This window comes from Zeus faber, assembly GCF_960531495.2.
Source record: "Zeus faber genome assembly, chromosome: 13".
In the NCBI taxonomy this organism is placed as follows: domain Eukaryota; kingdom Metazoa; phylum Chordata; class Actinopteri; order Zeiformes; family Zeidae; genus Zeus; species Zeus faber.
Genome location: NC_137198.1, coordinates 15,634,511 through 15,662,128, shown reverse-complemented (window position 1 = coordinate 15,662,128; position 27,618 = coordinate 15,634,511). Strand labels below are relative to the sequence as shown.

Here is a 27,618-nt window from a genome sequence, read left to right as displayed (position 1 = left end):
CACTGATGCCCCTGGCAAGAGCTTGAAATTTGAAATTTGGAGTGTATTGACTTGGAGCTGTTGTTTGCTTATTTTCACTCTTTATCTTGAGAGGCTCTTTATCTCCGCTTCTATCTAAATTCTAGTAGGATGCCGTGGTGTTGCTCTGCAGATGTTTGGGAGTTCGCCTGCGTTTCTGCCCAAAATCTTGATCAACCCCCTGCCTTATTGCACCAAATACTATGTAATTGTGCAATGCCATTTCAGGACAGGATTACACAAAGGATTATTAGCCACCGTACTCTCTGCTTTACATTTGTCTCCAGTTTTGGAGCTTATGCGGCAACGCCCTGACTCCCAAGCGAGGTGTTTTTGGTAAAACCGGAGATCTCCAAACCATCCTCTGCCTCGCCTGCGCCAAGGACGAGGTCACGTATTCCGGTGCCTTGAACGGGGACATCTACGTCTGGAAAGGGATCAGTCTAATGAGGACCGTGCAAGGTGCTCACGGGGTAAGTTCCAAATGGCCGCTCTTTTGGGCCGCTCGGTACGCCGCAGCGCGCGCGACACGCAGCCCCGCGTCGCACTGAGTGATGGGGTGTAACGGGGTGAAAAGCCAAACAGGGCTCTCTCCGGCTCGAAAAAGGGGATGTTTTTTGCTCCGTGACTCAGGCAGGTTTCACATTTCCTGCAGCCCCCGGACATTTGCGAGATGGAGAATGTTCTCACCCTCCGAAAAAACAAACTCGCTCAATCTCTTTTCCCATCTCCACCCACGCTGCTGCAAAAGTTGGCTCTGTCCGGCCGATACCTCGCCATCACACATGAGTCACCATCCATGGTGACCGGAGCATTCTGCACCACCTCCCTCCCCGACTCTGTGTTTCCATTAAGCCCTGCGCAGAGCCAGGCAAGGATGGCACGGTGTGTAACGATTGTATGGTAAATGCCTCCACACAAGGGAGACGCTGTGCAGCCCCCGTGGCTCCATTTGATTTGCTCAGTAGAAACGGATCAGCGTTTTACTACGCAGGATTAAATGATATCTATGGGATCAACAGCTGGGAGGCGGCAGTGGGATGGGGGAGGGGAACGGGACTATGGAGCTCATTCGTTCCGGGCCCGCTTTGGGTGCGATACACTGGAAATAGTCGGCCGCGTGTGCAAATAGTGTGTGACTAAACGTCTTTTAATCTTGGCGCAGATCAGAGCGAGAAAGACATGAAACAGAGCTTTCAAACAAAAACACATCGACTCTTGCAGAACCTGGAGGCTGCGGCGGTGTTGAGTGGGCACAGTAATTGCGTCCGGTCAAACAATTGTCTTCGCGCTTCACCCGCTCGTACTGTGCGTGAACTATCCCTGTAGGGCATGGCCGCTTCTATCATTGTCCATTTACTGTTCTAGATCCCCGCTGACAACCTGTCATCTTTCTCCAGTCAGGGATTTTCAGCATGAACGCCTGCGAGGAGGGCTTCGCCACCGGGGGCCGAGACGGCTGCGTCCGCCTGTGGGATCTCAACTTCAAACCAATTACGGTCATTGATCTCAGGGAAACAGACCAAGGATATAAAGGTCCGTCCGACTTTTCCTCCAAACCTCCGCTTACAGACCGTGTCATTGTCTCTCCCAGTGAGCTGCTGAACCTATAACAGAACGTACACTGAGGTCTTAATATTCACTGCGGTTGAACAGTAGCCAGAGTTGATAATAGCCGAGGTGGGTGAAGTGTACTGTGTAGGGCCCAGTAAACAACCCTTTTAGTCTGTGCATAACAATCCCTGCTTTGTTTTGCTTTAAAGAGTCTAAAGGCATGCAGATAATGTGCCGTATATAAATGTCACATGCTTAGATTGGATCTAAATTATAAATGTCATCTCCATCTGTTTCTCGGGATTTCACTCTGAAGCCAGTTGTACCTCGCATAGCTTCCCAATTTCAATTTCATTACTCAATGTGTTGAGTAGACTAAAAGCAACCCTATATAACTTTTTTGACCTTCAAGTAACAGCTTCAAAATCCTTTCGATGGTATGCTGACTTGTAATAGGGAGAATGGCACCTCTTTTGTTTGTTTGTTTCACCCTCTGACCTGCGCGTGCCAGCCGATCTGCCAGGCCGAGCACATCTGGTACCTATACATCTGGTTTCCCCCGCGGCCTCTATTCGCGCCCCCTCGCGAGAAGAGGCTCCGTGGACCGAGTGCTCGCTGAAGCAGCGTGGTCCGTGCAAGGGCCGCTGTAACCGAGGTTCACTGTAGATAATACCTGTGTTTGTGACATAGACTGTCATTGCAAAAATTTGTCCGGTAAAATAAATTATTTCCGGACACTGGACCGAGTTTTAACGACGGTGGCGTAACAGTGCAATCGCACTCGGAAACTGTCGGAGCGCCAAATCCCAAATACCAAAAGTTGCTGCTTTATATATATGAATGCATTTTTATTTATTTTTCAATGACTAAACAGAGACGAGATTCGCCTTTAAACTTTACAGACTGTTTTTCGGAGGGTGTTCCACGGTGTTTCCGCATGCCCTCTCTTGATTGGCTGCTGTATATGGGGGTGACAGTAGGGCAAGGTGGCTCCCAGGCGTCTAGGAGCTGATTAGTGCAAGTGATGGGTTAAAGATTTTAAGATCCAATCCAGAATTGACAGTATGTCACACTTAAGCCCAAGCTTCTTTCGCACGGTATTAGTTTTCAGAGAGGAACTTAGCTTTACAGCATTATCTGGACCCTTCAGACTGAATCAAATGATAGTAGAGCTTTAAAGATATGTCTTGAGAACTTGTGCCGTCGCTGCAGTTTTCAAATGAAATCCCCATCCTGTGCTGGGTAGACGGTAGAGGCCAGTTGACACAACCCCCGTGTTTTTTCCCCGTCCTGTCTCACTTCTTCTGTGTATGCGTTGGGATATTTCTCTTGTGTTTTCATTCTTTGAATGTTTTGATTTATTTTTCTCTCTCTCTCTCTCTCTCTCTCTCTCTCTCTCTCTCTTTCTCTCTCTCTCTCCCCCTCTCGCTCTCTGATTTCATCCTCCCGTGTGTGTTGACAGGGCTGTCGGTGCGCAGCGTGTGTTGGCGGGGAGATCACATCCTGGTGGGCACGCAAGACAGCGAAATCTTCGAGGTGGTGGTCCACGACCGCAACAAGCCCTTCCTCATCATGCAGGGCCACTGCGAGGGCGAGCTGTGGGCGCTGGCGGTGCATCCCACCAAGCCCCTGGCCATGACGGGCAGCGACGACCGCTCAGTCAGGTGATAACCCTAACCCCCGAACCCGATAACTAATTAACTGTGAAGATCAGCTCATGAGCGGATGATCACAAGTGCAGAGGCTTTACAATTTCACATCGCTCAATCGAGATTCTAAAATCATTCATTTTCTTAGTCTGAGTTAATATATTACGTAAGCCATAATATTCAGATTCGCTGTTTGCACTCGGCTGCTATGCAAAATCCTGAACAAAACTGAGTGGATCCCCATCCTGTGTCGTGCAGGATATGGAGCCTTATAGATCATGCTCTGATTGCACGTTGCAACATGGAGGAACCCATACGCTGCGCTGCCGTCAGCACCGATGGCATCCACCTGGCACTGGGCATGAAAGACGGCTCCTTCACCGTCCTCAGAGTCAGGTGCGTTCACGGCGAAGAAGGGCTCATTCAACAGACTGGATTAAAAATAATAATAATTCAGAGCTCTGAATGGCTTTTTGTGAGTCCGTTTTAGTTTCCCTTTAGGCAAAGATGCTTTTCTCTCCCGTTCAGAGACATGACGGAGGTGGTGCACATCAAGGACAGGAAGGAGGCCATCCACGAGCTGAAGTACTCCCCCGACGGCGGCCACCTCGCCGTGGGCTCAAACGACAACTCGGTGGACGTCTACGGCGTGGTGCAGAGGTACAAGAAGGTGGGCGAATGCGTCGGCTCCACCAGCTTCATCACGCACATGGACTGGTCCACGGACAGCAAGTACCTGCAGACCAACGACGGCAGCGGGCGGAGGCTCTTCTACAGGATGCCCAGTGAGTGCTGAGGCTTTGGGCTCGAAGAGGGTCTTCATACAGGGGGTCTGTGTCATTTACCAGGATGCTTCCCAGGGACATTGCAATTTAAGTATGGCTACCTAGTAATGTCTCAGTACTGTTCGAGGCATATATATACTGTATATATATATATATATATATACATATGGAATATTTGGAGGGCCTTTTTTTTTAATGTTCTGCTATTGATGTAAGCTAGGAATTACACGCTTTCTTAGTGACAAGTAATTTGAAGATAGGTAGGTTGTAGGTTGTCTCAATTCATGTAACCTTTGGAAAAGTGGGCGAAAGGAGAGCTTCCGTAACAGATGCAAAGCTGATAGGCGGCGTCGACGCAAATAAGGCAGCCTCCAGAACTGTTCAGTGCACGCAGTCATTTTGTGGAATGCCACGGCAATCAGATGAAATGTGGGCTGGCCTGTAGAAAATAACGCGACGCCTGTCTTGTCCTTCTGCGCAGGTGGGAAAGAGGTGACCAACAGGGAGGAGCTGAAGCTGGTGCAGTGGTCCTCGTGGACGTGCGTGCTGGGCCCTGAAGTGAACGGAATTTGGCCCAAATACTCCGAGATCAACGACATAAACTCTGTGGACGCCAACTTTAATAATCAAGTCCTAGTAACGGCGGACGACTATGGATTAGTGAAACTTTTACGATACCCATGTGTAAAAAAAGGTAAAGAGTCCATTTCAATCAGAGGTTAAATCGGGGGCTACCTGCAATATTTCTATGTGTATGTATATTTTATTTTATAACGGTTCTTTTTTGAGGATGTTATGGAGCAAGCCTTCGAGAGGAGGAGATTCAAGTAGATGCTGTGTAATATTGTGTACGCTGAGATTTCAAATCTTGATTTCAGGTGCAAAATTTAAAAAGTATTTAGGTCACTCGGCGCATATAACCAACGCCAGATGGTCACATGACTACCAGTGGGTGATCACCATCGGTGGTGCTGACCACTCTGTGTTCCAGTGGAGGTTTGTGCCCGAGCGGAAGTCCAAAGAGGCCTTGCACATCGCGCCACAAGGTGAGGAACGCTGCGGTCTCGTCCTATGGACGGACCACACTGTTACTCAATACTTTTAACTCAGTTAGAAACGGTTCAGCTCATTTCTATTAAAGTTCATGAATTTAGAAGGTTTTAAAAGATGATTATGTCTATCTAGTAAATGAATGATACGTAAGATGACAAGATGATGATAGTCTTCTTCTTTTTGGGTACTTTAACAAAGTTATTGGCCTCGCCAGCAGACAAGTTGTTTATTCAATTGAGTAAATAAAAGAAACAATTCGACAATAAATGTACTAACTTTACTCTCACCCGCTTAGTACGCTGTGTGAAAGACAAATGAATTCAACGTCGTACTTCTATCATCAAATTCCCTTCACTTGCATAGCAGCCTTGTAATTGAGGTTATCATTAAAAGTGACATTTTGTGATATTCACTGTATACTGAGAAAAATTTGGGGTGGGATCAAATTTGCAAGTCCTCCCAATGTATCCTTGGATTTCCTCCCAAACACAGAGTGCAGAATAGGTTCGATTTATGTGATCCTGCAATGGCCTCCCCTTAGATTAAGTCCATTGTCAGCTGGTGTAGGCCCCAGCATGGCCCCCTCCCCCCGGCGAACCCAAACTGGGTAAAGGATGAGGAAAGGATGAATGGATGTAAAAAAACATTATGTCATTTCACTTACCCGGTCACTTTGGGCTCTATAAATTAAAAATTACTTAATTTTCCCAGCAGCGACAGCGCTACAATAAGCCTCAATGCATCATTCTAAATACGACCGTGTCCAAGTACGGACAGAGAATATAGATTGTGTCCTTCTTACATAACTATCATTTTTATAAAGGGGCCGGCTCATAAATAACGATAAATCCATAAAATGTGACCGAAGCTCGACTCCAGCCGCATTTCTCCGTGGCTCTCTGCCAGAGACACGGCTGGGCTAAAGCACATGCTCACTGGTTTTTACCATTTAATTTTCCTAATGGAACTTGAGAGAACCCCCCCAACGCCCCCCACAACCCCCGCCCACCCACACACAAAAAAAAAACCCTCCCGCTCCCTTTTTGCTGTGCCAGCATCTTTAGCAAACCAATATATATGATTACCTCTGGACCGGACTCAAAGTGGAATACAGTACTTCTTGTCCCGTCGGCTCGGGCTGGGATACACGTCTTTACGATTAAAAAACCCCCAAAACAAAACAGGGAAGGAGCTGAGCCGTGAGCCTCTTCTTTCCTCCTGCAGAGACCCTGGCGGACTCCAACAGCGAGGAGTCGGACTCCGACCAGTCGGACGTGCCGGAGATGGACTCGGAAATCGAGCAGGAGACGCAGCACACGTACCGCAGGCAGGTGGGTAATGAGGAAGCCCCCCAAGAGGTTGTACCCGTGATTAATCATTGAAAGAAAAGCCCTGTCGGGATTGTTCTCGAAACCGCCACACTGTCGTCTGCTTTGCGTCCAGGTTTACAAAGAAGATCTACCTCAGCTCAAAGATCAGTGCAAAGAGAAGCGCCGGGCGTTGGCCACCAAGAAGAGGGAGCGAGCGCCGGGGAGCGGGATTAAACTACATTTTATTCACGGGTGCGACACCTCAGGCTTTCCCCTTTCGCATCCCAACAGGAAGCATGAAGAACACGTCCCCGGAAACCATCTTAGAACCAACCGCAAATGCCAAACACAAAGTTGACACAAGAACAGTTCCATTCAGAAACTGAGATCGAGGACGTTAAAAACCGCGTCATTCAGCCCACTTGCCCACTTCAACTTGATTCCCTTTTTTTTTTTTGCGGCGACGCAGCTACAGGGGCTACGACTGCAGGAGCAACCTGTTCTACACCCAGACCGGGGAGATCGTCTACCACGTGGCCGCCGTCGGGGTGGTGTACAACCGGCAGCAGAACATCCAACGCTTCTACATGGGCCACGACGACGACATCCTGTGCCTGGCCATCCATCCACTCAAGGACTTTGTCGCCACGGGACAGGTACGGGGCCGAAAGGCCGAAATAACCACCCGGCCCTCCCCCCACACTGGCTCCTCTGCCGTCTCAGTGCCACCCTGTGGATTTAATTATTTAGACTGAGAGAGGATCTTTTCTTTTTTGTGTGTTTCATGTTTGTTTTTCCGCCCCAGGTGGGCCGGGATTCGTCCGTCCACATTTGGGACACGGAGCTGCTAAAACCTATGTCTGTGTTGAAAGGGTTTCACCAGCTCGGCGTGTGCGCCCTGGACTTCTCAGGTAAACAAAAAATAATAATTATACTATTTTTCAGAATTCCAAGCTGCTCATATCATACCCCGTATCCTTCAGTCCGAAATCGATGAAAGAATCCAAATCCTTCGCCACGGAGAATGTGGCCCGAGGTTCTCGAGCCTCTGACATTTTCCGAATGACAAACGCGGCCAGCGCGGTGCAGAGCTGAATCCAAGCGCGGTGAAAGCCTGCCTCATGCTCCGGCTGAGGCTGCCGGTTGACGCCCGAAACACGTCAACCGGAACCAACGTATTTGATTGTGTCATTTTTATCCTTCACCACTCAGCGCACTTGTGCTTCTACTTGAAATGTTTTCCAGTCTTTTTTGTAGCTGCAGCGCCGACAAGGCGGAGACACTAATCTCCCTCCCCCTAATTGGGCCCAGACAGAGCGGGAGCGCTGATCTTTTTGTCAATACCGGAGAATTACCTGCCACGGACCAGCCAGCCTCCTTTTAATGGGTAAACCAACGCAAACACCGGCTTAGCGAGTGCTGTCTTTTACCTCCACAGCGGATGGCAAGCGCTTGGCTTCAGTGGGACTGGATGACAACCACACCGTCGTCCTCTGGGACTGGAGGAAGGGGGAGAAGCTCTCCGCCATCCGGTCAGTATCGTGACCTTCACCTGGTTTTGGATCCGATTTTATCAACCCTGATGGTGAATTTATTTTGACGACCTCCATTTAATCATAGACAAATGGACAAGGCCAAACTTAATTAACTGCACACACTGCGGAAATTACATAATTCGCAATAGAATTGAGGAATAGCGGGTATTGACGCGTGGGTTATATGGTTTCTTAAAGGAAGGTTTGAATGGTTAGAGTGAGTGAATATCCCCGGGTTCAATTTGTGGATAAATTAAAACTTTCAATTCATTCACATAATGAACTTTCTCTCATGTGTTGGGATATGGTTCATACATGTTTTTTTTTTTACTTTTACAATAAATTCGAATTGATCACCTTGGCCTTGCTGTTCAAAGGTGAAGGATAATGTGTTATAGTGCAGAGAAGAGTTGAATTGTAAGTTCAATATATTGGAGGGAAAATAAGACGACCATAACGGAATCTATTCAAATAATACCTCCAAATATTTGCCTCTGTTTCTCGGCCTCGAAAGTCACATTTGGTGTCCAACTCCATTGTAATCCCCCTCCCGCCACCCCCAACCCGTGGGATGCTCTCCCGTGTGGCGTGGTGTGCGTGGCGGACCACGCCGCTCGCAGGGAGCAGCTTGGGAGCTGCGCTAATCTCCTGTGCAGACCCTGGTGGGCAGCGCAGTGAGGCGGGCAGAGGGAAATGGGGCCTGACAGAGCCTGCCTTGTACACTGCACGGCCTGAAAACCTCAGCTGGGAGAGGAGGGTGGTGTGCGAGTAAGGGGTGAAGGGATGAGAGAGAGTCAGAGAGAAATTGAGAGCGGGAGAGCGAACCTGGTTTGGGATTAGAATGGGTGAAGATCAGTGATGCCGTAGCACAAAGGGCAGCTATTAGAGCACGTGCGGTATCAGGTGCACCGCACTCCACTGATCCTTATCGTTTATACGCTGGAAAGCTGCAGCGTGTCAGGGGGGTCCTTTTGGGTTTTTTCTTATATTTGTTTTTGTGTGATGGATTATTTTTCAGGGGAAGCAAGGACAAGATATTCGTTGTTAAAATAAATCCCTACATGCCCGACAAGCTCATCACTGCTGGAGTGAAACATATGAAGTTCTGGCACAAAGCCGGTAAGACCCTATGTGGTTTGTTTTTTGTTCAAAGAGAGGAACCTTCACAGTGACAGAGCTTAGAGGTGACACCTCCATGCAGCGGCATGCCTCAAAGAAGCCTGACATTTTTCTTCTCCCTTTAGGCGGGGGTCTAATTGGGCGCAAGGGGAACATGGGTAAAACGGAGACCATGATGTGTGCGGTGTACGGCTGGACGGAGGAGATGGTGTTTTCTGGCACGTGCACGGGGGACATTTGTATTTGGAGGGACATGTTTCTGATGAAGACAGTCAAAGCCCATGACGGCCCCGTCTTCAGCATGCACGCACTAGAGAAGGTGAGGGTCCTAAAATATTTCCGCTTCCCTTCAAACCCACTCCTGACTCCTGACCGTAACATTTTTGTCGTTATTGTCCGACAGGGATTTGTGACCGGAGGCAAGGACGGTATAGTTGCTCTGTGGGACGACACCTTTGAGAGATGCCTGAAGACCTACGCTATCAAGAGATCAGTGCTCGCTCCAGGCTCCAAAGGTAGGCGGTCACCCTGCTCTCAATTTTCCTTCCTGCAATTTTCCACTTCAATCTTCTCGCCCCGAGCTATACAATGTGCAATGCAAATCGCTGTTGGAGCGTAATGAATATTTCTCTTGATCATCTGGTTCATGCTAAGGTCTCATATATTTGTTATAATGCACTGGCTCCAGGGCTGCTCTTGGAAGACAACCCCTCCATACGTGCCATATCGTTGGGCCATGGCCATATCCTCGTGGGGACTAAGAATGGTGAAATCCTGGAGGTGGACAAAAGCGGCCCCATCACTCTGCTGGTTCAGGTGAACGTGCTGTGTTGTACGCATTACAAGGGCCCAAACGCTGTCACAAATCAAATAATGCACAGCCCATGAGCTCCAGCTGCGTTTCACTATCTCAGCGGTGGCGAAACCTCTGTCATTGCAGTCTGGTTGGGTGGAGGACCAATTACATGGACGTAAAACTGCTTACACGACTGTGCACACCCACAGAGGAGCTGGCTATAAGGAGTGATAAATTGCTGCTACTGAATGGTAGAATGTTCATTTAGTTAAGTGGTCTCCCACCATGACTCCACTATCCATAGACAACCAGTGTGTACGTTATTGATTGCGCTTCTCAAAATCTTTACAAAATGCACAACCCAGGTCTAAAAGATGAATGGTCCTCCCTCCAGGTCTGATAAAGCAATACATTTTGTCATATACCATATATCTGTATAGTGTGTGCCGTATAATAACATTTTCTTTTATGGTGCGGTGTGTGTTCATAGGGTCACATGGAGGGGGACGTGTGGGGCTTGGCCACCCATCCCCATCTCCCTCTCTGTGCCACCGTCAGTGATGACAAAACCCTGCGCATATGGGACCTCTCCCCCAGCCACTGCATGCTGGCTGTGCGCAAGCTCAGGAAAGGTGAGTAAACTTCCGGTTGTTTTGTTGTGTCTGTTGTGTTTGTTGTGTGATGGTGGTCCTGCTAGGGGCCTCCTCGTGCCGAACTGAGCTTTTTGCCTCCTCCGTAGGGGGCCGGTGCTGCAGCTTCTCTCCCGAGGGCAAGGCCCTGGCGGTGGGCCTGAATGACGGCAGCTTCCTCATCGTCAACGCAGACACCCTGGAGGACCTGGTGTCCTTCCACCACCGCAAGGACATCATCTCCGATATCAGATTCTCTCCAGGTATGTGGGGCTCATCCCCCCCTTGGACAAAAAGAAATCGAATCCTGCCGGAGGAGAGACGCGACCTCTAAAACCGGCGTGCCCTTCAAGTCGGCAGAGCCGTGCTGCGCTAAAGTTTGTCTTCCCTTTAAAGAAGCCGAGATGCAGTCAGGTATACGAATTTTCCTCCCACTGTGGATAGGGGAGATATATCGCCGCAGGCCTGACCCAAATTAATGGCGCTATGGAATAAGGCCAGACACTGAGAACGGCTCTAGACAGATGAGAAAACCACGGGGGGAGACAATAAAATGAGAGCAAGAAACAAAACTCTCTTTACACTTAACCTGAAACTGCGATGCCAGGTGCCAGATTGTCAGATTACTCCGCCCGACCCGAATCCCCCAACATCATTCCCCTGCACCCAGGCGTCTCTGTTCCACTCATTTATTTGTCAGTTCCTGTGGAGCGGTCATTAAACCCTCTCTCCCGCTTTCCTCTGTGTGTCCGCTCAGGTTCTGGGAAGTACCTCGCAGTCGCGTCGGGAGACAGTTTCGTAGACATTTACAACGTGATGAGCAGTAAACGGGTCGGGGTGTGCAAGGGATCGCTCAACTACATCACCCATCTGGACTGGGACAAGCGAGGTAAGCACGTCTGGCGAATAGCTTGGAGAGATGCTATGGCATGGGTCGGCGTGCTGCGCGACCCGATTCGGCATGAGGGATTATGGATTGGAAAACGGCCCACTCTCGGAATACAATCACACACCGATGTCCACCGGGCTCTTTCATCTACAGGAAAACTCCTCCAAGTCAACACCGGTGCTAAAGAGCAATTATTTTTTGAAGCTCCCCGCGGCAAGAAGCAGACCATTCCGGCTACAGAGGTAAGCACTCGCCACGGCGCCGGTGCCGGCATGGCCGTGCCGCGGTCACCACGCCGTTGGCCTAAATGTCTCCCTCGGGGTGGGGGTAATGGCTCGAGGAAGGGCGCTGAGGCATTAACATGGCCCACTTTCCATCGCTATTGTTCTAATTAGGGCCGTGGAAATGGGATAGTTTTTAGGGTTCGTCTTTATTCACTGTGACATTCAGACACCTTTGCAAGGGACACACTTAGCGGGGAGGAATGAGGAAAATGAAAATGAGGGTCGGGGAGGAGAAATGCTGCGAATGCCGCTGGTAGGTCATCACGCCCTGTCCTCCGCGCGCCCTCCTTCCGCCTCCTGTCTGGTTCTGCGCCAATACCGGGAGTTCCGCCGCCCTCCGCGCGCTCTCACTCGCTCTCCCTCCGCCCGCCCAGGTGGAGAAGATAGACTGGAGCACGTGGACGTGCGTCCTGGGAACATCTGTGGAGGGCATTTGGCCCGTCATCAGCGAGGTCACCGAGGTGACCTCCGCCTGCCTTAGCAATGACAGGAAGGTGCTCGCGACCGGAGATGACCTCGGATACGTCAAGCTTTTCAGATATCCGGTGAAGGTACGAGGGTTTACATCTTTATAGTCCATAATAACCAGAACTGCGAGCAAGCTGTGAAGTGTTGTAGTGAATGAATGCCCCCCTCTCCAGGGAAAATATGCCAAGTTCAAGCGCTACGTGGCCCACAGCACACATGTCACCAACGTCAGATGGACCCACGACGACAGCCTGTTGGTGACGGCCGGCGGAGGAGACACGTGCCTCATGATCTGGGCCCACGAGGCCGAGGGCCACCGGGAAATGCGTCTGTGCGACAGCGAGGAGTCGGACATCGAGAGCGAGGACGATGGAGGTGAAGGATGCGGTTCTGTCAAGGATGTGGCGAAAAAAAAAAAGAAAAAATAAGAGAAATAGTTCCATTGTGAACATTTCCCCTTTTGCCGTCCGCCGCCATTCGTCAGGTTACGACAGCGACGTGACGCGGGAGAACGAGATCAACTACACCATCAAGGCCTTATCCACCAACGTGCGACCCATGACGGGGGTGAAACCCCACCTGCAGCTGAAGGAGCCCTCCGTGGACGAAAGGTAACGAGCGGCTGGGAGACGCGGCGCAGAAGGTGCCGATGGATCTGGAGGGGGAGGGGGAGGAAACTGTGGGGGTCAGAACCACTAGGTGGCTCCTTGGGTCATATCTACTTCATCTGAACGTGTTTTTTCCAGTCCTGCCGCTGTCTCTCTGCAATAACTCCTTCTCAATTCTTTTTTTTTTCCTTTTACGGCCGTCTATCGGTCACTATTCTGCATCCGTCTTTAACACAACTTGAAGGCAGGGTGTAGTCAGGTAAGCGCTTGTGTTTACAGTTGTTATAATAATGATAACATACCGCAGGGGGTGTACTGTGCTCAAGCCAACAGAAATGACCCATTGTGTAGATGAGGCAACAGATGAGATCTCACGCGTCAGGTACTAAATAGCGTCAAAATAGCTAAATAGGCAGCGTCCAGCCAACATAATATCGATTTTGTTTCCTGTAAAAGCGCGTTGATTGCCTCAGACGGGGCAAAAAAAAAAGGGCAAATCTGATGAGCTCTACCAGCTTTCTTGCGGGGTTGCTGTATTTATTTCTGCATTCGCTATTTATATTCAGGTTCGTCTTTTCGGCCGCGTTGGACGTCTCCGCGCGGCGGCGCCGTCTCTGCCGCGACGCAAACGGGCATTTTTTTTTTTTTAAGGGGTTCGCTGGGCGGGTTATTCCGTCCTGGGGGGCGAGGGGTCACCGTGCCTCAAAGAAAATATTGTGCTTTTTTTTTTTTTTTTTTTTAATCCATAATAGCTCCAGTTTCGTGATAGTTTCGGTGAAAGGGGCGTTCGTCGAGAAACTTTCATACTTTTTTTTTTAACTCGGGCAGAATGTTCGAGCGGCGGGCTTCTGTTTCCTCAAGGTGCTTGTTGTATTTGTGTTGCTGAATGATTGCGCTAACCGATGATTTTATGTCCCGGTCGATCGATTGTGTGTCAGTGGGGAGCGGTGAAAACCCTCCGAGGCGCCTCACTCACGCTTTCTTTCTTCCGTCCTTGCCGCCGTGAAGAGGGTCGAGGTAAGACGCGGCGTGGGCGGTGTCGTACGTTTCTCTGACACTCATTTGAAATGTGTTACTATGCGATAATAATGACCACGTTATAATGGCCTCATGTGACGAGACGGCTGTATTGGCAATGAGTGCTCTGTGGGTTTTTAATGCATGTGTCAGTACTTGAGTACTCTTAATGTTTTATCCGTGGTTTATTCATAAAAAATAAACAGTATAATGTCACGGTATAATTCATGGATCAAACTTTGTGTTTATGTGTTGCTTTACTGAATAATCCTCTTTACCCTCTAAAAGGTTTTCGACGACACTAGTCACTGTTAACCCGATTGTCAGATGTTGAACACGAATGGGATTTGCATCGATTATTCGAGTGATTTAAAATGGCTTTCTCTTGACGTAAATTATCTATTTTTCAACTTATCGTGTGTTCGGGTCTAAGCCAGTAATGGGGAACGTTTTAAGTTGCTATTCGGGGTACAGCCATGCTCTTTACGTGACAGCTAAGTGATGATATTTATAATATAGGCAGAAATGAAGCGAAGAACTGCGATCTCATAATCACGGCAACCATAATAACCGTAACGATTATCGTTTCAGGCCGCCTGTCAGCAGAGCGCTGCCGCAGCCGGAGAAGCTTCAGACCAACAACGTGGGCAAGAAGAAGAGGCCCATCGAGGTACGAGGGAGCCTTCGTTTCCCGGAGGAAACAAATGAAAGATTAAAAAAAATTGAGACCCAAAGTGATGCGTGCGCGCGCCAGGACAGTCACGAGAATAAAACGAGCGCGGGCCGCTAATGCCGCTACCCCTGCCAAGGACGCGGTCCAGACGAGCCGAGGACGCCGTCGTCAAAATAACGGGGAGGAAAAACATCTCCGTTGCCGTGGAGCCCACCTCTCTGACGGTGCTTGCCTCTTCTTCCGGCCTCCTCACAGGACCTCGTGCTGGAGCTGGTGTTTGGCTACCGCGGCAACGACTGCCGAAACAACGTGCACTACCTGAACGAAGGGGCCGACATCATCTACCACACGGCCTCCGTGGGTATCGTGCTCAACCTGACGACGTGTGAGTCAGAGAGGTGACATCGACGGAGTGTGGATCAGAATGTGAAGCAGAGTGCGTGTATTGTGCCGGGGCGCATTGACGCGTACGAGGAATTTGGTCCTGGTGATTACTTGTGCGTTTTGACAGTCTGAGAAAAAAATAAAAGAACATTTAAAAAAACAAAAAAACTCCAATATAATATAAAATAAAATAGAATAAAAAGTAAAATCAAATAAAATTGAGATCACCTAATATACACAAATAGCCGGAATAAACAAATAAATAGTCAAATATATATATATACAGAGCATACACATGTGATTCTATGCACAGGATAAGTTATTGGTATGTGTATACATTATAATCAATGGTGTATGAAGAAAATATTTAACAATCTGTGTGTATGTGTGTGTGTGTGTGTGTGTGTGTGTGTGTGTGTGTGTGTGTGTGTGTGTGTGTGTGTGTGTGTGTGTGTGTGTGTGTGTGTGTGTGTGTGTGTGTGTGTGTTTTCTTCCAGCCTGCCAAAGTTTCTACGTAGAACATAGCGATGACATCCTGTGCCTGACAATCAATCAACACCCCAAGTTCCCCAACGTGGTGGCGACGGGCCAAGTAGGTATGTTTGCGAGACGCCGGCGTCGCGTGTCATCGAGCGGCGGTTTTCTCTCTCCTGCGTCGGTGAGGGAAGAGCGCCCGCGGGTGACGGGGAACCGTCCTCCTCCCGTCGCAACTATCTCAAACGTCTTCAGGGTCCGGGTGTAGGAGAGTCTCCGTGTGTGACTGAGCCGTATGATTCACGGGGAATATCCAAAGGCGACCAAAGCCGCAATGACTTGAGGCCACTGTCCCATCACTTTTAAGAAAATAGTTCGACTCAGAGAGAAACATCAAATGTCAACTGTTCAGTCAATCCGCGAAAAGTGAGGAACTTCCAACAGTTTCTAGATACCAGTACCGGACTTGATGTGTTGTGTGTGTAATCCTCTTTGTTTCTCCCTGCGTTTCAGGTGATACTGGTGACATGTCAGGTAAGACGCATGCGGAAAAAGTCACAAAACTAAGGCGAGACAAAACATTTTTTAAACGCAAGAGTATGATCAATACATTTAATGACCTTTATTAATAAGGTTTTGGCACACTGCCACCTAGTGGTCGTGTGGGTTTGCTCTGTCCCCCGAAGCTGATTTCCGCCTGTATTATTATAATTTAGGATTCGACTGCACGACTACCTCGGTGAAGCCAAAACAAAAACATGAATGGGATATCTATACATTTCATTCATTTGGTTTGAGTTATGAGCTTATTTTACTTGTTTTTGTTCGTTTTAAATACACAATTGTAAGTATTTGTTTTGGCAGTTCACATTATTTCACAATGTTTTGAATAAGAATGACAAATTAAACACCATGTAGTTCAAATTCCAATTATGACTACTTTGAAGTGAGACATTACCAAGCTATTGCACATCTCCTGAGATAGGAACCCTCGTATCACACTGTATGAGACAGAATTTCAAAGACCTGCTCAGAAGATTTCGGCTGATTCCACCAATTCCAACTCCACGACAGACGTGTTGCTTCACTTCTCGTCTGTGGTCTCTCTCTCTTTCTCTCTCTCTCTCTCTCTCTCTCTCTCTCTCCCTCCCTCCTCTGGTTCAGCCACCTCTCCGTCCATCCACGTGTGGGACGCCATGACCAAGCAGACCCTGTCGGTGCTGCGTTGTTTCCACTCCAGCGGCGTTTGCTCCGTCAGCTTCAGCGCCACCGGGAAGCTCCTGCTGTCCTTGGGCCTGGACCCAGAACACACTGTCACCATCTGGAAGTGGCAGGAAGGTGGGGGAGCGCACACACACACACACGCACACACGCACACACACACACACACACACACACACACACACACACACACACACACACACACACACACACACACACACAGACACACACACACACACACAGAGACACACACACACCCCGATCTTCAGTCCAGTCAGTGGTGAATGAGTGCTTTTTGGCTTCCGTCTCTAATTGCCTTCTTACAAACCCCTAAATCCACCCCTGCTTCAGTGGTGAAATGCATTTACAGGTATATACTAGTTTGCCTCGGGTTTTGCCTCTGCAGCAGGCAGCATTTACAGTAAACAGCAGTACAGGCCAAATAGTCATTATGTATAGTAAGATAAGCAAAATTAAGATTAAGTACTTTATTAATCCGCTGGTGGGGAAATTCAGGCATTACAGCAGTTCAGTGGGGAATATGAAGTGAGTACAGAACTATATATGAGGAGTATATACACTAAATAAACAAAATAATATATAAAAAGTAAATAATAAACACCTCAATAGATTATTGAGGCATTGAACATTGCTTTATTTTTTGCTCTGTTTTTATTTAATTGTACATTGTACTCTGTGTATTTCTGAAGCTTGTATATTTTATCTATCTAGTATTTATTTATTCATTTATTTGTTTATTTTTTTATTTTTATTTTTTTATCACTTTGTGTACATATTAGTGTTTGTATGTCAATAACTCAGTATAGGTTTTTTTTATTTCTGTACTTTCGTCTTTCCCCTCACTGAGCTGCTGCGAAAACGGAATTTCGACCCCCAAAATCTGATCGGATGTTATTTAATTATTTACTTATTTTTGCATCAGGGATCTCTGTTAACTGTAAAGATTTCTGGTGATGGATAATTGATGTTTTAGCCGCTGTGCGTCGGTCAGAAGGTGAAGAAGCACTTCCTTTTGAAAGTTTCATGACCTTTAACCTGTCACTTTAGAATAGTAATAGCATAGTAATACTGAATGAGGAAGTATCAAGTCCAATTCTGGATGTGGACACCGCCGAGGGCACTGACTAAAGAATATAAATATATTAACACGTTATATTAATACAAACAGAAAAGGAAGGAAATTGAAATCCTAAATTATTTCTTTTTGCCAAATCGGGGGCATTCGGAGCATTTGGAACTATCTTACGGTGCCAAAAACGGTGTCGCCGATGCGATGAGACCCTTCACCCGTACTGTACTTGTGTGAAGGTGCCATGGTGGCCAGTCGGGCGGGTCACACCCAGAGGATCTTCGTGGCCGAGTTCCGCCCGGACTCGGACACGCACTTTGTGTCGGTGGGGATCAAGCACGTGCGCTTCTGGACACTGGCGGGCCGCGCCCTGCTCAGCAAGAAGGGAGTGATGAGCTCCATCGAGGACGCCCGCATGCAAACCATGCTCTCTGTGGCCTTCGGGGCTGTAAGTCGCTTTTCTTATTCCGAAAAATAAATAAATAAATAGATCGATTATTAAAAAAAAAAAAAGTTTCACATATATCATTACTGCTTACCTGCTTCCACCTGTGATGCAGTCAGTACGCTGTGCTGGAATGGGTTCTGTATGTACACGTGTGTTTTTGCAATTCTTGCTCCGCTCTTTTAGGTCACTAGATTAGTGCAGATTTGTTTTCTTTTCAGAATAACTTGACATTTACAGGTACCATTAGTGGGGATGTGTGTGTGTGGAAGGAACACATTCTTGTCAGAATAGTGGCCAAGGCCCACACGGGCCCCGTGTTCACCATGTACACCACGCTGAGGGACGGCCTCATCGTCACGGGCGGCAAGGAGAGACCGTGAGTAGCCGCTTCCCCGCGCTCACCCGGGATATGAGAGTGAGGCCACGGTGAGGTTTTGTGGCCCGAAACGGAAACGCGCGTTCGCTCTCCTCCGCAGTTCCAAGGAAGGAGGAGCTCTGAAGCTGTGGGACCAGGAGCTGAAGCGCTGCCGGGCCTTTCGACTGGAGACGGGGCAAATCGTAGACTGCGTCCGCTCCGTGTGCAGGGGAAAGGTACGAACGCGCCCGAACGAATATCTCGGCTCGCCGCCCCGATGGCCGCGTTCTTCCCTTAACCCCCGACTCTCTCCGCCGCTGCCGCCGCCGCCGCCTGAAGGGGAAAATCCTGGTGGGGACCAGAAACGCGGAGATCATCGAGGTGGGGGAGAAGAACGCCGCCTGCAACATCCTGGTGAACGGCCACATGGACGGGCCCATCTGGGGCGTGGGGACCCACCCGTCCAGGGACGTGTTCCTGTCCGCCGCCGAGGACGGCACGGTGCGACTGTGGGACATCCCCGAGAAGGTCAGCACCGCCTCCCCTTGTGAAGACACCGGCACAAAGCGTGGCAAAGTCAAATCTTTTATTCATAAGATAAGGTCTCTCTCTCGCTCTCTCTCTCTCTCGCTCGTTTTGTGGAAAACAGAAGATGCTGAACAAGGTGAACCTGGGCCACCCGGCGCGCACCGTCAGCTACAGCCCGGAGGGGGACATGGTGGCCATCGGCATGAAGAACGGGGAGTTCATCATCCTGCTGGTGGCTTCGCTCAAGATCTGGGGGAAGAAGAGGGACAGGCGCTCGCCCATCCAGGATATCCGGTATCGCTCACACCCGTCTCGCCCGGCGTCTCGCCTGGGGGGTTTGAATGGCGCGCGCGGCACGATTCAAATAGATAAATAAATAAATGAGCCACGCTTGTTCCCGCGCAGGTTCAGCCCGGACTCGCGCTACCTGGCGGTGGGCTCCACGGAGAGCGCGGTGGACTTCTACGACCTGACGCTGGGGCCGCAGCTCAACCGCATCAACTGCTGCCGGGACATCCCCAGCTTCGTCATGCAGATGGACTTCTCCGCCGACGGCGCCTACGTCCAGGTTCGCTGCGCGGCGGAGGGAACCTCCCACATCTTGTCGCCCGGCAAAGCAAACTCGCCCTTGTCTGACTCGGAAACCTCTTCTCATCCCTGAAAAAAAAAAAAACCCCAAAAAAAACATAAAACAGATTTCCACGGGTGCCTACAAGCGTCTGGTGTACGAGGTCCCGTCCGGGAAACAGGTCGCGGAGCAGCCGCACGTCGACAGGATCACCTGGGCCACGTGGACGAGGTGAGGGCGCCGCGCCGCGTCGGTTCAGGTCGGCGAATGCGCTCCGGCGGTGGCCCGCTTTGACCTTTGACCTTTCCCCTTTTGCTTGGGCTTTCGTCTGCCCCCTCCAGCGTCCTCGGCGACGAGGTGGTGGGAATCTGGTCCCGGAACGCGGACAAGGCGGACGTGACCTGCGCCTGCGTGTCGCACTCGGGCCTCAACGTCGTCACGGGCGACGACTTCGGGATGGTGAAGCTGTTCGACTTCCCGTGTCCTGAGAAATTCGTAAGTGGTGCAATGGCTGATTCTGCTCTTACTGTTGTTATTTTGCTCATGTCATAATGACCTGAGAATTATGGTTGATTAAGGCTGATTTTAAACATGTTTTTTTTTCCCCCCTCACAGTAAAACCGAACAAAATATTCTGTCGTTGGACAACATGATTGTTAAAAGTGAAATGTTTTTTTCATTTTCTAAATGTTGTTTTTTTGATTATTTTAAAATGCTATTAGAGTTTGTTTTATCCAGAATATATTTATTTATATTTATTTATTGAATACAATGATGCAAAATATATATATATAAAAATATATAATAAATCTATGAAAATAAATGATAAATATAATGATGTACTTTCAAATTAGCTAAACATGCATCTGTTGACAGTTCTAATTCTGCTCTTCAGGCGAAACACAAACGCTTCCTGGGCCACTCTGCTCATTTGACCAACGTGCGTTTTACGAGTGGAGATCGTTTCGTCATCAGCGCCGGTGGAGACGACAGAAGGTACGATGAAGCAGCATAACACTGGTATTACACTGAACGTACTGTAGTAACCAAGTTAGTATGGTAATAATTCATATTTTTAAGTTATACCCTGTATACCCATAACAATAATTTATCCTGTGCATAATATAGCATTTTGTATCTTCTGTATATCTATATATATCTGACAATTTTTGTTTTATATGTTTCAGCTATTTGGCAATTTATTTATTTCAAAAATGTTTTATTAAAAAACATTTTATTCTATTCTATTTCAATTTATCATTATGATTTTATTCTCCATTTTTTCAGACTGTTACAATTTTCCCGATAAACTGATTCTGATGTGATTTACAAGTTACCAGGTGAAAGTCAAATAAACATATCTTTGTATTTTCTTCTTTCCAGCTTGTTTGTCTGGAGGTGCGTCCATGCTCCTCACTGATCGCCCCCCACCCCCAGGCACTGTTGACCTGAGTCTGGGAGAAGTGCACGGGGGCTCTGGCAGCAGCACGGCGACCTGCGGAGAATGCATGTGACGAAGGAGAAAACAGGCGAGGGGGAAACGGTGACCTGACTTACTGCCTCAAAACCAAGTGCATGCACACGAGCAAGCCTCAAGTCAACCCTGACTGCGACCACACCGGGTGGAGGCGACGCGGCCCCCTCCGAAAAACGTCAACGTCAGCAGAAACATCCACGATCTGCAAAGCGTTTTAATGGTTTTTTTTGTTGTTGTTTTTACAGTAGGTGCAGCTGTTGGTTTGTATGAGTTAACGTGACTAACAATGCCATTTTTTGAAGACATGTAGCAACTGAATTAGCCTTAATCTACATTTAAGTGTTTAACTGACAAGGGTTTGGATTTATTTATTTATTTATTTAGTTTCTTTCTTTTCTACTGTCATATTTATTTTTACTTTGTTTGGTACATTTTGTTACTTCATTTTTACTCGTTGTTTAAACTCCTGTGGCCTTCCTCCTGAATGTAACATCCACAGTTATGTTCTGGATGTCAGCATGCCAAAGCATACTATGCACTGTCCACCTGACCCGCTCACTGTGTCTCCCCTGGCGGTCCCACCCAAACGCTCCCTCAGCGGTGTGAGTATGTACGTGCGTAGCGATCCCTTAGCTTGTGCAGTGACCTCATCATGTTTCCGTCTCGTTTTTGAGGGTTTGTTTGAAAAAATAAAGAAAATAGAAAGGGTGTGCATGGCTTCCTGGAAGACAATCTGTGGATACCGATGTCCTCAGAAAAAAAAGGAACATCTCCAAGTTGATGTTGGTGCACTGTTGTTGTACTTCTCCTGTGGTCATTCTCAGTGTGCTGCCACGGTGATTCGATGTCGTGATTCTGTTTCTATGGAAAGGTGTGACTATTTTTTCATGAGTAAGTCGGTGTTTAACAGTGAAGATATAAATGCTTAAATGGAATGTTTTATCAGAGATGAAAATATGAAAAGTGCAAAACCTTCTGCTCCTTGTATTAAGACTGATTACTGAACAATTGTTGCTGCATATTTGGTTTCACATTACACCAATGTAAATACCATTTGTAGATATTGTTTTTGTATATTTTGTGAAATGTTTCTTAAATTCAAGTTTAATAAAAAAAAAAAATCAAAATGGGACAAATGGGACTTGTGATACTATAGATTGACTTAATTATTATGCACTGTGATACAAGGCTGAGGAATAGATGAATCCTGCCAATATTCCATAACCAGAGAATAGCACTATCTTCTCAGCACTGTACATATTCTCATGTGATCAGAAGAATGATTACATGATTATATGCATTAATTCAGATAGAAATAACTGTGATTCGGGAGAAGAGACCACACCCAACCACACCTGCTACCAATCAACACATTGCACATACGCCTATCAGCCACAACATTAAAACCACTGACAGGTGAAGTGAATGAGCTGTTTTGGCGGCACAAGGGGGAGCTACACAATATTAGGCAGGTGGTTTTAATGTTGTGGCTGATCGGTGTATATACACCTGTCAAATACACCTGACATTCTGTGTCATTCATTTTTTGCTCCCCACCGCCACCTCTCTCTCCCTTCTTCATTTCTCTGGAACCACCAGTGGGATCGGCATGGCTGAGGCCTGACGTCCTGAAGATTCTCCTGGTGGTCCATCTTTCACCAGCTTGCGAGTCATGCATCATCCCTTCGTCGTCGTCATCATCATCACTATCACCACCATCACCTTATCCTCACTCCATCAATCCATATTTCTTGCTTCTCACCTTCAATTATTCTACAAACTCAATCTTTTCATTGTGGCGTGGTCTCTTAACTCGTGAGCAAAATAATATCACTCCCATGATACCTCAAGAAATGAATTGATGATGTAAACTGCAAAACAATTCAGGAGGATCACAATGACAAACAAATGTAATATTGCTTAGAACTTTATAGAATTAGATGTGGTCTATTTACATTTGTACAATCAAAAGTCAAATCTAAACAGTGAATACTAACTTTCATTCGCCATCTCAAGTCAGCCATTGATCCACTCAAATGCATTATCAATCACTGTTAGTGCAAAGCCAATCAGTATTACTTGTAAAGCTATTATTTACAAAACAGGTCATAGTCATGCACATCCCACAACAATTTGGCCTTTCAGTCAACTTAAATGTACAATGTAAAATAAATACACAGTTTGAATAATATCTGCTTTGTTAGAATAATGTTTTTTTTATAAAGTTGCTGACACCAAGAAATATATATATATATATATATATATATATATATATATATATATATATATATATATATATATATATATAATTTTTTGTTGTGAAAACTTATAACTTGACTGAGAAGGAGCTGCCACAGGAGCAGCCGTGATCCGCCTGAGGATTCTTTAACACTTGGAACGACGCACGGATCAGTTCCTGGCCATAGTCCAGCGTCGCTCCTTTCACAAATTCCAGGCTTCCTTCATCCACGATCACCCCCACTCCGTCCTGCTCAAACACCCTAGGAATAAAGAGATGCATGAGCAACAGGAGGGATTCGTTGAAGTAAGAGATGAAAAAAAAAAAAATACAAAATTAATAAAACATAACAGATGAAGTGAACTGCTGCATAATCTACCTGTCCTCTTCATTTCTGTTGGCGTCAACAGAGAACTTGTACTGAAAGCCAGAGCAGCCTCCGCCCTCCACATGTATCCTCAGATACTCGCCCTCCTCCATAACCTCCTTGAGTCTCTGCAGAGAAGCAGAGGCATGGATGTGATAAACCACTGTGGCCTCCGAAACATTTATATAAATTTTTATCCATTTTACAGAAAGACATTTCTGTGTTGAGCTCCCCCATTTTCAGCCGTGCAAAATTAAGTTAACGGATGGACTTAAAGGTGAATCGGAGAAATTAAGTCTGATATTAAGTGCAAATGCACATAGATGCAAAAACTGCATCAAGTCTACAACCGACTGACATCACCAAATGTTTGGCGTCTCCTTTGGAAATGCTTTTCCAAGCCTTCATTGCAGCTGTTCTGACTTGAAAACAAAATGAACATAATCTTTAATCTTGACCAATGCTCAACCTGTGATTTCTGATTCGTCACTCAACATCTGAGTAGGAACCATTGTGTTGTCACAGCATCCAGGCACGTTAAGACTTAAGATGGTCACATGACCATCATGCATGCCCGAGGGAGGGATCGATAAGGGGCTTCCTGGGTTCAGAGGTTCCTAAAGTAACACTCGCATTAAGTCATGAGCAGCGCTGGGTCAGAAGACGCCACGGTGGGGGAAAAACACAACGCTGACGTGTGTCTTCACCTTCACACAGGACTGGCTGAGGTTGACGTGCTCTCCCGGCGGACCAGGCGCGGCCTGTTGTCGCTCCTGGGGTGAGGAGCTGAGGCCTCGCGGCCCGGCGGTGTGAGGGGCGCCGCGGCTTCGGGGGTGGTGCTGGGGGAGCCGGTCCACATTGACGCTGTTGAGACGGGTCGCAGCCCTAAACAACGACGTGTCAACGACAGGACGTGGCGTCTTAAAAAGGCTTTATAGGGGTTATCGCTGAGGCAATATGACATCGTATCGTCGCTCGCACGCATCCCTGTACATAGAAATGTACATCATCCAAATTGTTGCTCACGTCTTCCAATATCATATTCACAGGTCACGCACACTCTTTGACACGTCGACATTGACGTTACCTGGCGATCAGCAAAGCTCTGGCCCCGGACGCGCGGATCATCGCGCCTCTCCAGGACGACATCTTACGTCGACGACCGCCTCTTGGTCCCGCCCCTGAAAACGGTTACGCAATCACGCGCGGCCCGGAAGCGGAAGCGTTCGGTTTGCGCCGGCGCACCGAAGTCGCTTGGGCGGCGGGCCTCAACCCGAACACGCCCACGCACCGATGACGTCACAAATATCGCGTGACAAGAGGGAGTTCGAGGGCGGCGGGGGGGGGCAATTTTTTTTTTTTTTAAGATTCGGTTCTTTCGATTCACTCGGTAAAAAAAAAAAAAAAAAAAAAAGTTGTTCGATTTGAACAACTTCAACTCCGTTCCGTTGGCGTGACGCGCGGATGAGCGAGGGTGAGCGACGAAAGGGTGAGCCCGAGGAGTCGGCTCGGCTCGGCGTTGTGAACGGAATTCGTGACTTAGTGTTGTCGAAATGATTTATTGCGCAGGAACGGCGCAAGGGGCGAACCGAACGCGTTTCTTTGCGTGGAATGCGAACGTGCAATTCGGTGGGAATTGTGCACAACACGAATCGGCCTTGTCTCCCCTTACGCTTTGATCTCGTCCCCTGTAGTTATTTACAGTCTGTGAGTCGAGGGTTCACTGTTTTTAGTTGTTGTTTTTTTTTTCCCGGGGTGACCCGACTCCCGAGTCATTGAAAGAGCCTGTTCGAGACGAGCGAATCGTTCGCGAGGTTCGGATCAGTATTTGAGGACGCGGTTGACGCCGCACCACTGCCAGCGGACGCTCCGACGAGGTAGGCGAGACGCCGCCGCCAGATGACACGGTTCTCTCTCGGTCCCCCCCACCCACCCAATTCCGACGTATATATACAACCCGGTCCGCGCCGTTTCTGGTGTAATTCTCCGGCGACTCGTTTGTTTGAAAGATATTCGGCAACAAACCAACTCCTGTGACTGCGCCTTGTCAGCTGACCGCCGCTGCCTCGGGCAGTTGTTTTTGTTTTTTTTTAGGGGGGGGGGTTGATTTGTTTTGTTTTGCTTCTTTCAGGACCAGCCAGCACCATGGATCTCCGAACAGCTTCCATCGTGGTGGTGTCTCTGGTCGCGTTCGCCTGCGCCGAGCCAGTGAAGTACGTGGACTGCGGTGAGTTTCATTTAAAAAAGTGCAGAATGACGTTCCGAATTGCGCACTCAAATGCCGCATCAGCACGTAATTACGGCAACGGCGTGGCTGCCGTGCAGGTCGCGTAGTGTTCCACCGCAACCCTGTCGTTTTTAATTCCCTTTGTATTGCTTTATAATCGTGTGTATGCGGTGGGTAGTTACACTTATTACGAATCCGGTCACCTTGATGAAACGAGGCTCGCTTTTGACGATTTCCGCTTCCCTTACCCATGTGTTGCGTTCAGCCGTGTTTGGTCAAGTTTATTGGTGTTTTCCCCTCAATCACAGTCAAGTCTCAAAGCGCTTCACAAATCCACGTTTCACCTGGAAATCAACAGCGTCCCCAGGTCCGAGCCGTCATCCAGGCGAGGGGGAGGGGGGACCAGAAAACTCCTCTCTAGGGGGTTGACAAGGAAGCAAGCAATCCAATCACTGCTTCAAATGCGGGACCTTTTTCCAGCGTTAAATGGCAATAAACGAGTTATGAGTTAACGAAGGTGTTTCTCACAACGAGGAATTTAGAGTTCCCTGTTACTAGGCCTGTCACGTTGGTGGTGAAGGGGAGTTCAAGGGTTGAGCTTTTTATTTGATGATCAGGTTGATAAGCTGGTAAAGTTTGTGTGTGAGTAGTTAAGAAAGTCTGGCAATGAGTAACTGTGCACGGGGTATTGGTGCCAAAAACATTTGGAAATGAAGACCCGTGACAAAAGTGAAGTTAAAGGGTCTTCCTGGCAAAGCATCGACCAGCATGTTTTTGTACGTAGTCACATAAACAGCCATCCTCCGTTTTTACCTATCCAGGATCTTGTGCCGGGAAGGTGTCCACGGTTGATATCGTACCTTGTCCTCATCAGCCTTGCCTACTACAAAAAGGACACTCCTACAGCGTCAATGTGACTTTTAACAGCGGTGAGTGTTAAGAGGGCTATGTCATTCAAAATTGTATACCGGGGAGGGGTCAATTACAAAGTGGCTAACGCGTTTACCGTACCCGCGTTTGTTTTATCATGTTATAGCTGTGGCAAGCCAGACGAGCAAAGCGGTGGTTCATGGGGTTATTGCCGGAGTACCGATCCCCTTCCCCATCCCAATTGAAGATGGCTGCAAGTCGGGAATTGAGTGCCCCATCCAGAGGGAGAAAAGCTATCACTATATGACTCAGCTGCCCGTGAAGTCAGAATATCCCTCGGTAAGTAACCCAGAGACAATGAACTCTGCATTGTTTCCCTGTTTAATAGTGGGGGATGGGGTGTAAGAGGAGAAAATAATGTAGTTTCCCCTTTTTTGTTTTGACTGAAACTTTGACCGCTGATTCCTCTATCTGCAGATAAAGCTGGTGGTGGAGTGGGAACTGAGAGATGACACCAGCAAGGATTTGTTCTGCATTAAGTTCCCAGTACAGATCGTGAGCTGAAGGGTTGTTTTTTTTTTAATCATTAAAGGGATTTAAAAATCGAGGGGGAAAAGTCTTCAAGTGTTGATACAAAATATCTACCTATTCAAATGTTGTGCTGCGTAGCAGTTTCCCCCGTTATCTGGCAAGATTTCTCCATGATCATCTCACTCCTACCCAGGTGTTAACAAATGCAGCATTAATTCCTGCTCACTGTGATCTGAAATCTAACATGACCTTCGTGGCTTGACTACATTTGAATGCAGTGCGATCTTTCAGCATCTCTTCCTAACTGGCTGCTGTGTAGTCTCTGGAACAAAACCTACACTGTGACTTCTTGTTCCTCAATAAATTGTTTGTACTGACTACAGAAATTATTACCTCCAAGCAGTTTAATTTCCAAATAAAGCTAATTTCAGATAATTGTGGTGTTCTTCAGT

General features: G+C 47.8%; 3 protein-coding genes across 6 annotated transcripts in view; 2 read left to right on the top strand and 1 right to left on the bottom strand.

The window, feature by feature from the left end:
• eml5 (EMAP like 5) overlaps positions 1-21,939 on the top strand; it is a gene marked incomplete at its 5' end in the record, with an annotated part of 35,100 nt that extends 13,161 nt beyond the window's left edge. Inside the window, 38 exons of one of the 2 annotated variants that reach the window (XM_080011937.1) lie at positions 306-491; positions 1,419-1,554; positions 3,035-3,236; positions 3,480-3,617; positions 3,750-4,006; positions 4,488-4,700; positions 4,885-5,052; positions 6,284-6,390; positions 6,503-6,621; positions 6,839-7,025; positions 7,175-7,280; positions 7,808-7,901; positions 8,923-9,023; positions 9,149-9,342; positions 9,427-9,538; positions 9,712-9,839; positions 10,310-10,451; positions 10,559-10,711; positions 11,206-11,337; positions 11,491-11,579; positions 11,996-12,172; positions 12,263-12,464; positions 12,574-12,700; positions 14,306-14,384; positions 14,643-14,772; positions 15,269-15,367; positions 15,759-15,779; positions 16,410-16,583; positions 17,796-18,004; positions 18,223-18,380; positions 18,481-18,595; positions 18,699-18,887; positions 19,009-19,181; positions 19,293-19,455; positions 19,583-19,686; positions 19,797-19,950; positions 20,351-20,451; positions 20,839-21,939. In XM_080011937.1, coding sequence (XP_079868063.1) covers positions 306-491; positions 1,419-1,554; positions 3,035-3,236; positions 3,480-3,617; positions 3,750-4,006; positions 4,488-4,700; positions 4,885-5,052; positions 6,284-6,390; positions 6,503-6,621; positions 6,839-7,025; positions 7,175-7,280; positions 7,808-7,901; positions 8,923-9,023; positions 9,149-9,342; positions 9,427-9,538; positions 9,712-9,839; positions 10,310-10,451; positions 10,559-10,711; positions 11,206-11,337; positions 11,491-11,579; positions 11,996-12,172; positions 12,263-12,464; positions 12,574-12,700; positions 14,306-14,384; positions 14,643-14,772; positions 15,269-15,367; positions 15,759-15,779; positions 16,410-16,583; positions 17,796-18,004; positions 18,223-18,380; positions 18,481-18,595; positions 18,699-18,887; positions 19,009-19,181; positions 19,293-19,455; positions 19,583-19,686; positions 19,797-19,950; positions 20,351-20,451; positions 20,839-20,875 — 5,376 coding nt within the window. In that variant the 3' untranslated portion in view covers positions 20,876-21,939. Of the gene's footprint in view, positions 1-305; positions 492-1,418; positions 1,555-3,034; positions 3,237-3,479; positions 3,618-3,749; positions 4,007-4,487; positions 4,701-4,884; positions 5,053-6,283; positions 6,391-6,502; positions 6,622-6,838; positions 7,026-7,174; positions 7,281-7,807; positions 7,902-8,922; positions 9,024-9,148; positions 9,343-9,426; positions 9,539-9,711; positions 9,840-10,309; positions 10,452-10,558; positions 10,712-11,205; positions 11,338-11,490; positions 11,580-11,995; positions 12,173-12,262; positions 12,465-12,573; positions 12,701-14,305; positions 14,385-14,642; positions 14,773-15,268; positions 15,389-15,758; positions 15,780-16,409; positions 16,584-17,795; positions 18,005-18,222; positions 18,381-18,480; positions 18,596-18,698; positions 18,888-19,008; positions 19,182-19,292; positions 19,456-19,582; positions 19,687-19,796; positions 19,951-20,350; positions 20,452-20,838 lie in introns of both variants that reach the window. The other variant, XM_080011938.1, reaches the window with a different exon arrangement.
• Positions 21,940-23,227: 1,288 nt separating this feature from the next.
• On the bottom strand, positions 23,228-24,761 carry isca2 (iron-sulfur cluster assembly 2). Its single transcript, XM_080011844.1, has 4 exons — positions 24,626-24,761; positions 24,246-24,423; positions 23,551-23,666; positions 23,228-23,433 (listed from the first exon to the last, which is right to left on the bottom strand). Exons 1-4 carry the CDS (start codon positions 24,685-24,687, stop codon positions 23,259-23,261), a joined length of 531 nt encoding a protein of 176 aa, XP_079867970.1. The 5' UTR covers positions 24,688-24,761; the 3' UTR covers positions 23,228-23,258.
• Positions 24,762-24,968: 207 nt separating this feature from the next.
• Positions 24,969-27,595, top strand: LOC307239299 (NPC intracellular cholesterol transporter 2-like). Of its 3 annotated transcripts, none has more exons than XM_080012653.1 (5): positions 24,969-25,012; positions 25,670-25,765; positions 26,587-26,694; positions 26,802-26,974; positions 27,113-27,595. In XM_080012653.1, the coding sequence occupies exons 1-5, from the start codon at positions 25,003-25,005 to the stop codon at positions 27,197-27,199; spliced, it is 474 nt and encodes a 157-aa protein (XP_079868779.1). In that variant the 5' UTR covers positions 24,969-25,002; the 3' UTR covers positions 27,200-27,595. The 3 variants fall into 3 exon arrangements, with proteins under 3 accessions (XP_079868779.1, XP_079868778.1, XP_079868780.1); XM_080012652.1 differs by having other exon boundaries at positions 24,977-25,027; XM_080012654.1 differs by lacking the exon at positions 24,969-25,012 and adding an exon at positions 25,068-25,415.
• Positions 27,596-27,618: the final 23 nt, after the last annotated feature.

Coding starts and splice junctions, on each gene's coding strand:
- LOC307239299 (XM_080012652.1), top strand. CDS start 25,003: ATGAGCGAGGGTGAGCGACGAAAGG. Junction 25,028..25,669: donor CGAGGGTGAGCGACGAAAGG/GTGAGCCCGAGG, acceptor TGCTTCTTTCAG/GACCAGCCAGCACCATGGAT. Junction 26,695..26,801: donor CAATGTGACTTTTAACAGCG/GTGAGTGTTAAG, acceptor ATCATGTTATAG/CTGTGGCAAGCCAGACGAGC.
- isca2 (XM_080011844.1), bottom strand. CDS start 24,687: ATGTCGTCCTGGAGAGGCGCGATGATCCGCGCGTCCGGGGCCAGAGCT. Junction 24,424..24,625: donor AGAGCTTTGCTGATCGCCAG/GTAACGTCAATG, acceptor GTCGTTGTTTAG/GGCTGCGACCCGTCTCAACA. Junction 23,434..23,550: donor AACAGAAATGAAGAGGACAG/GTAGATTATGCA, acceptor CTTTATTCCTAG/GGTGTTTGAGCAGGACGGAG.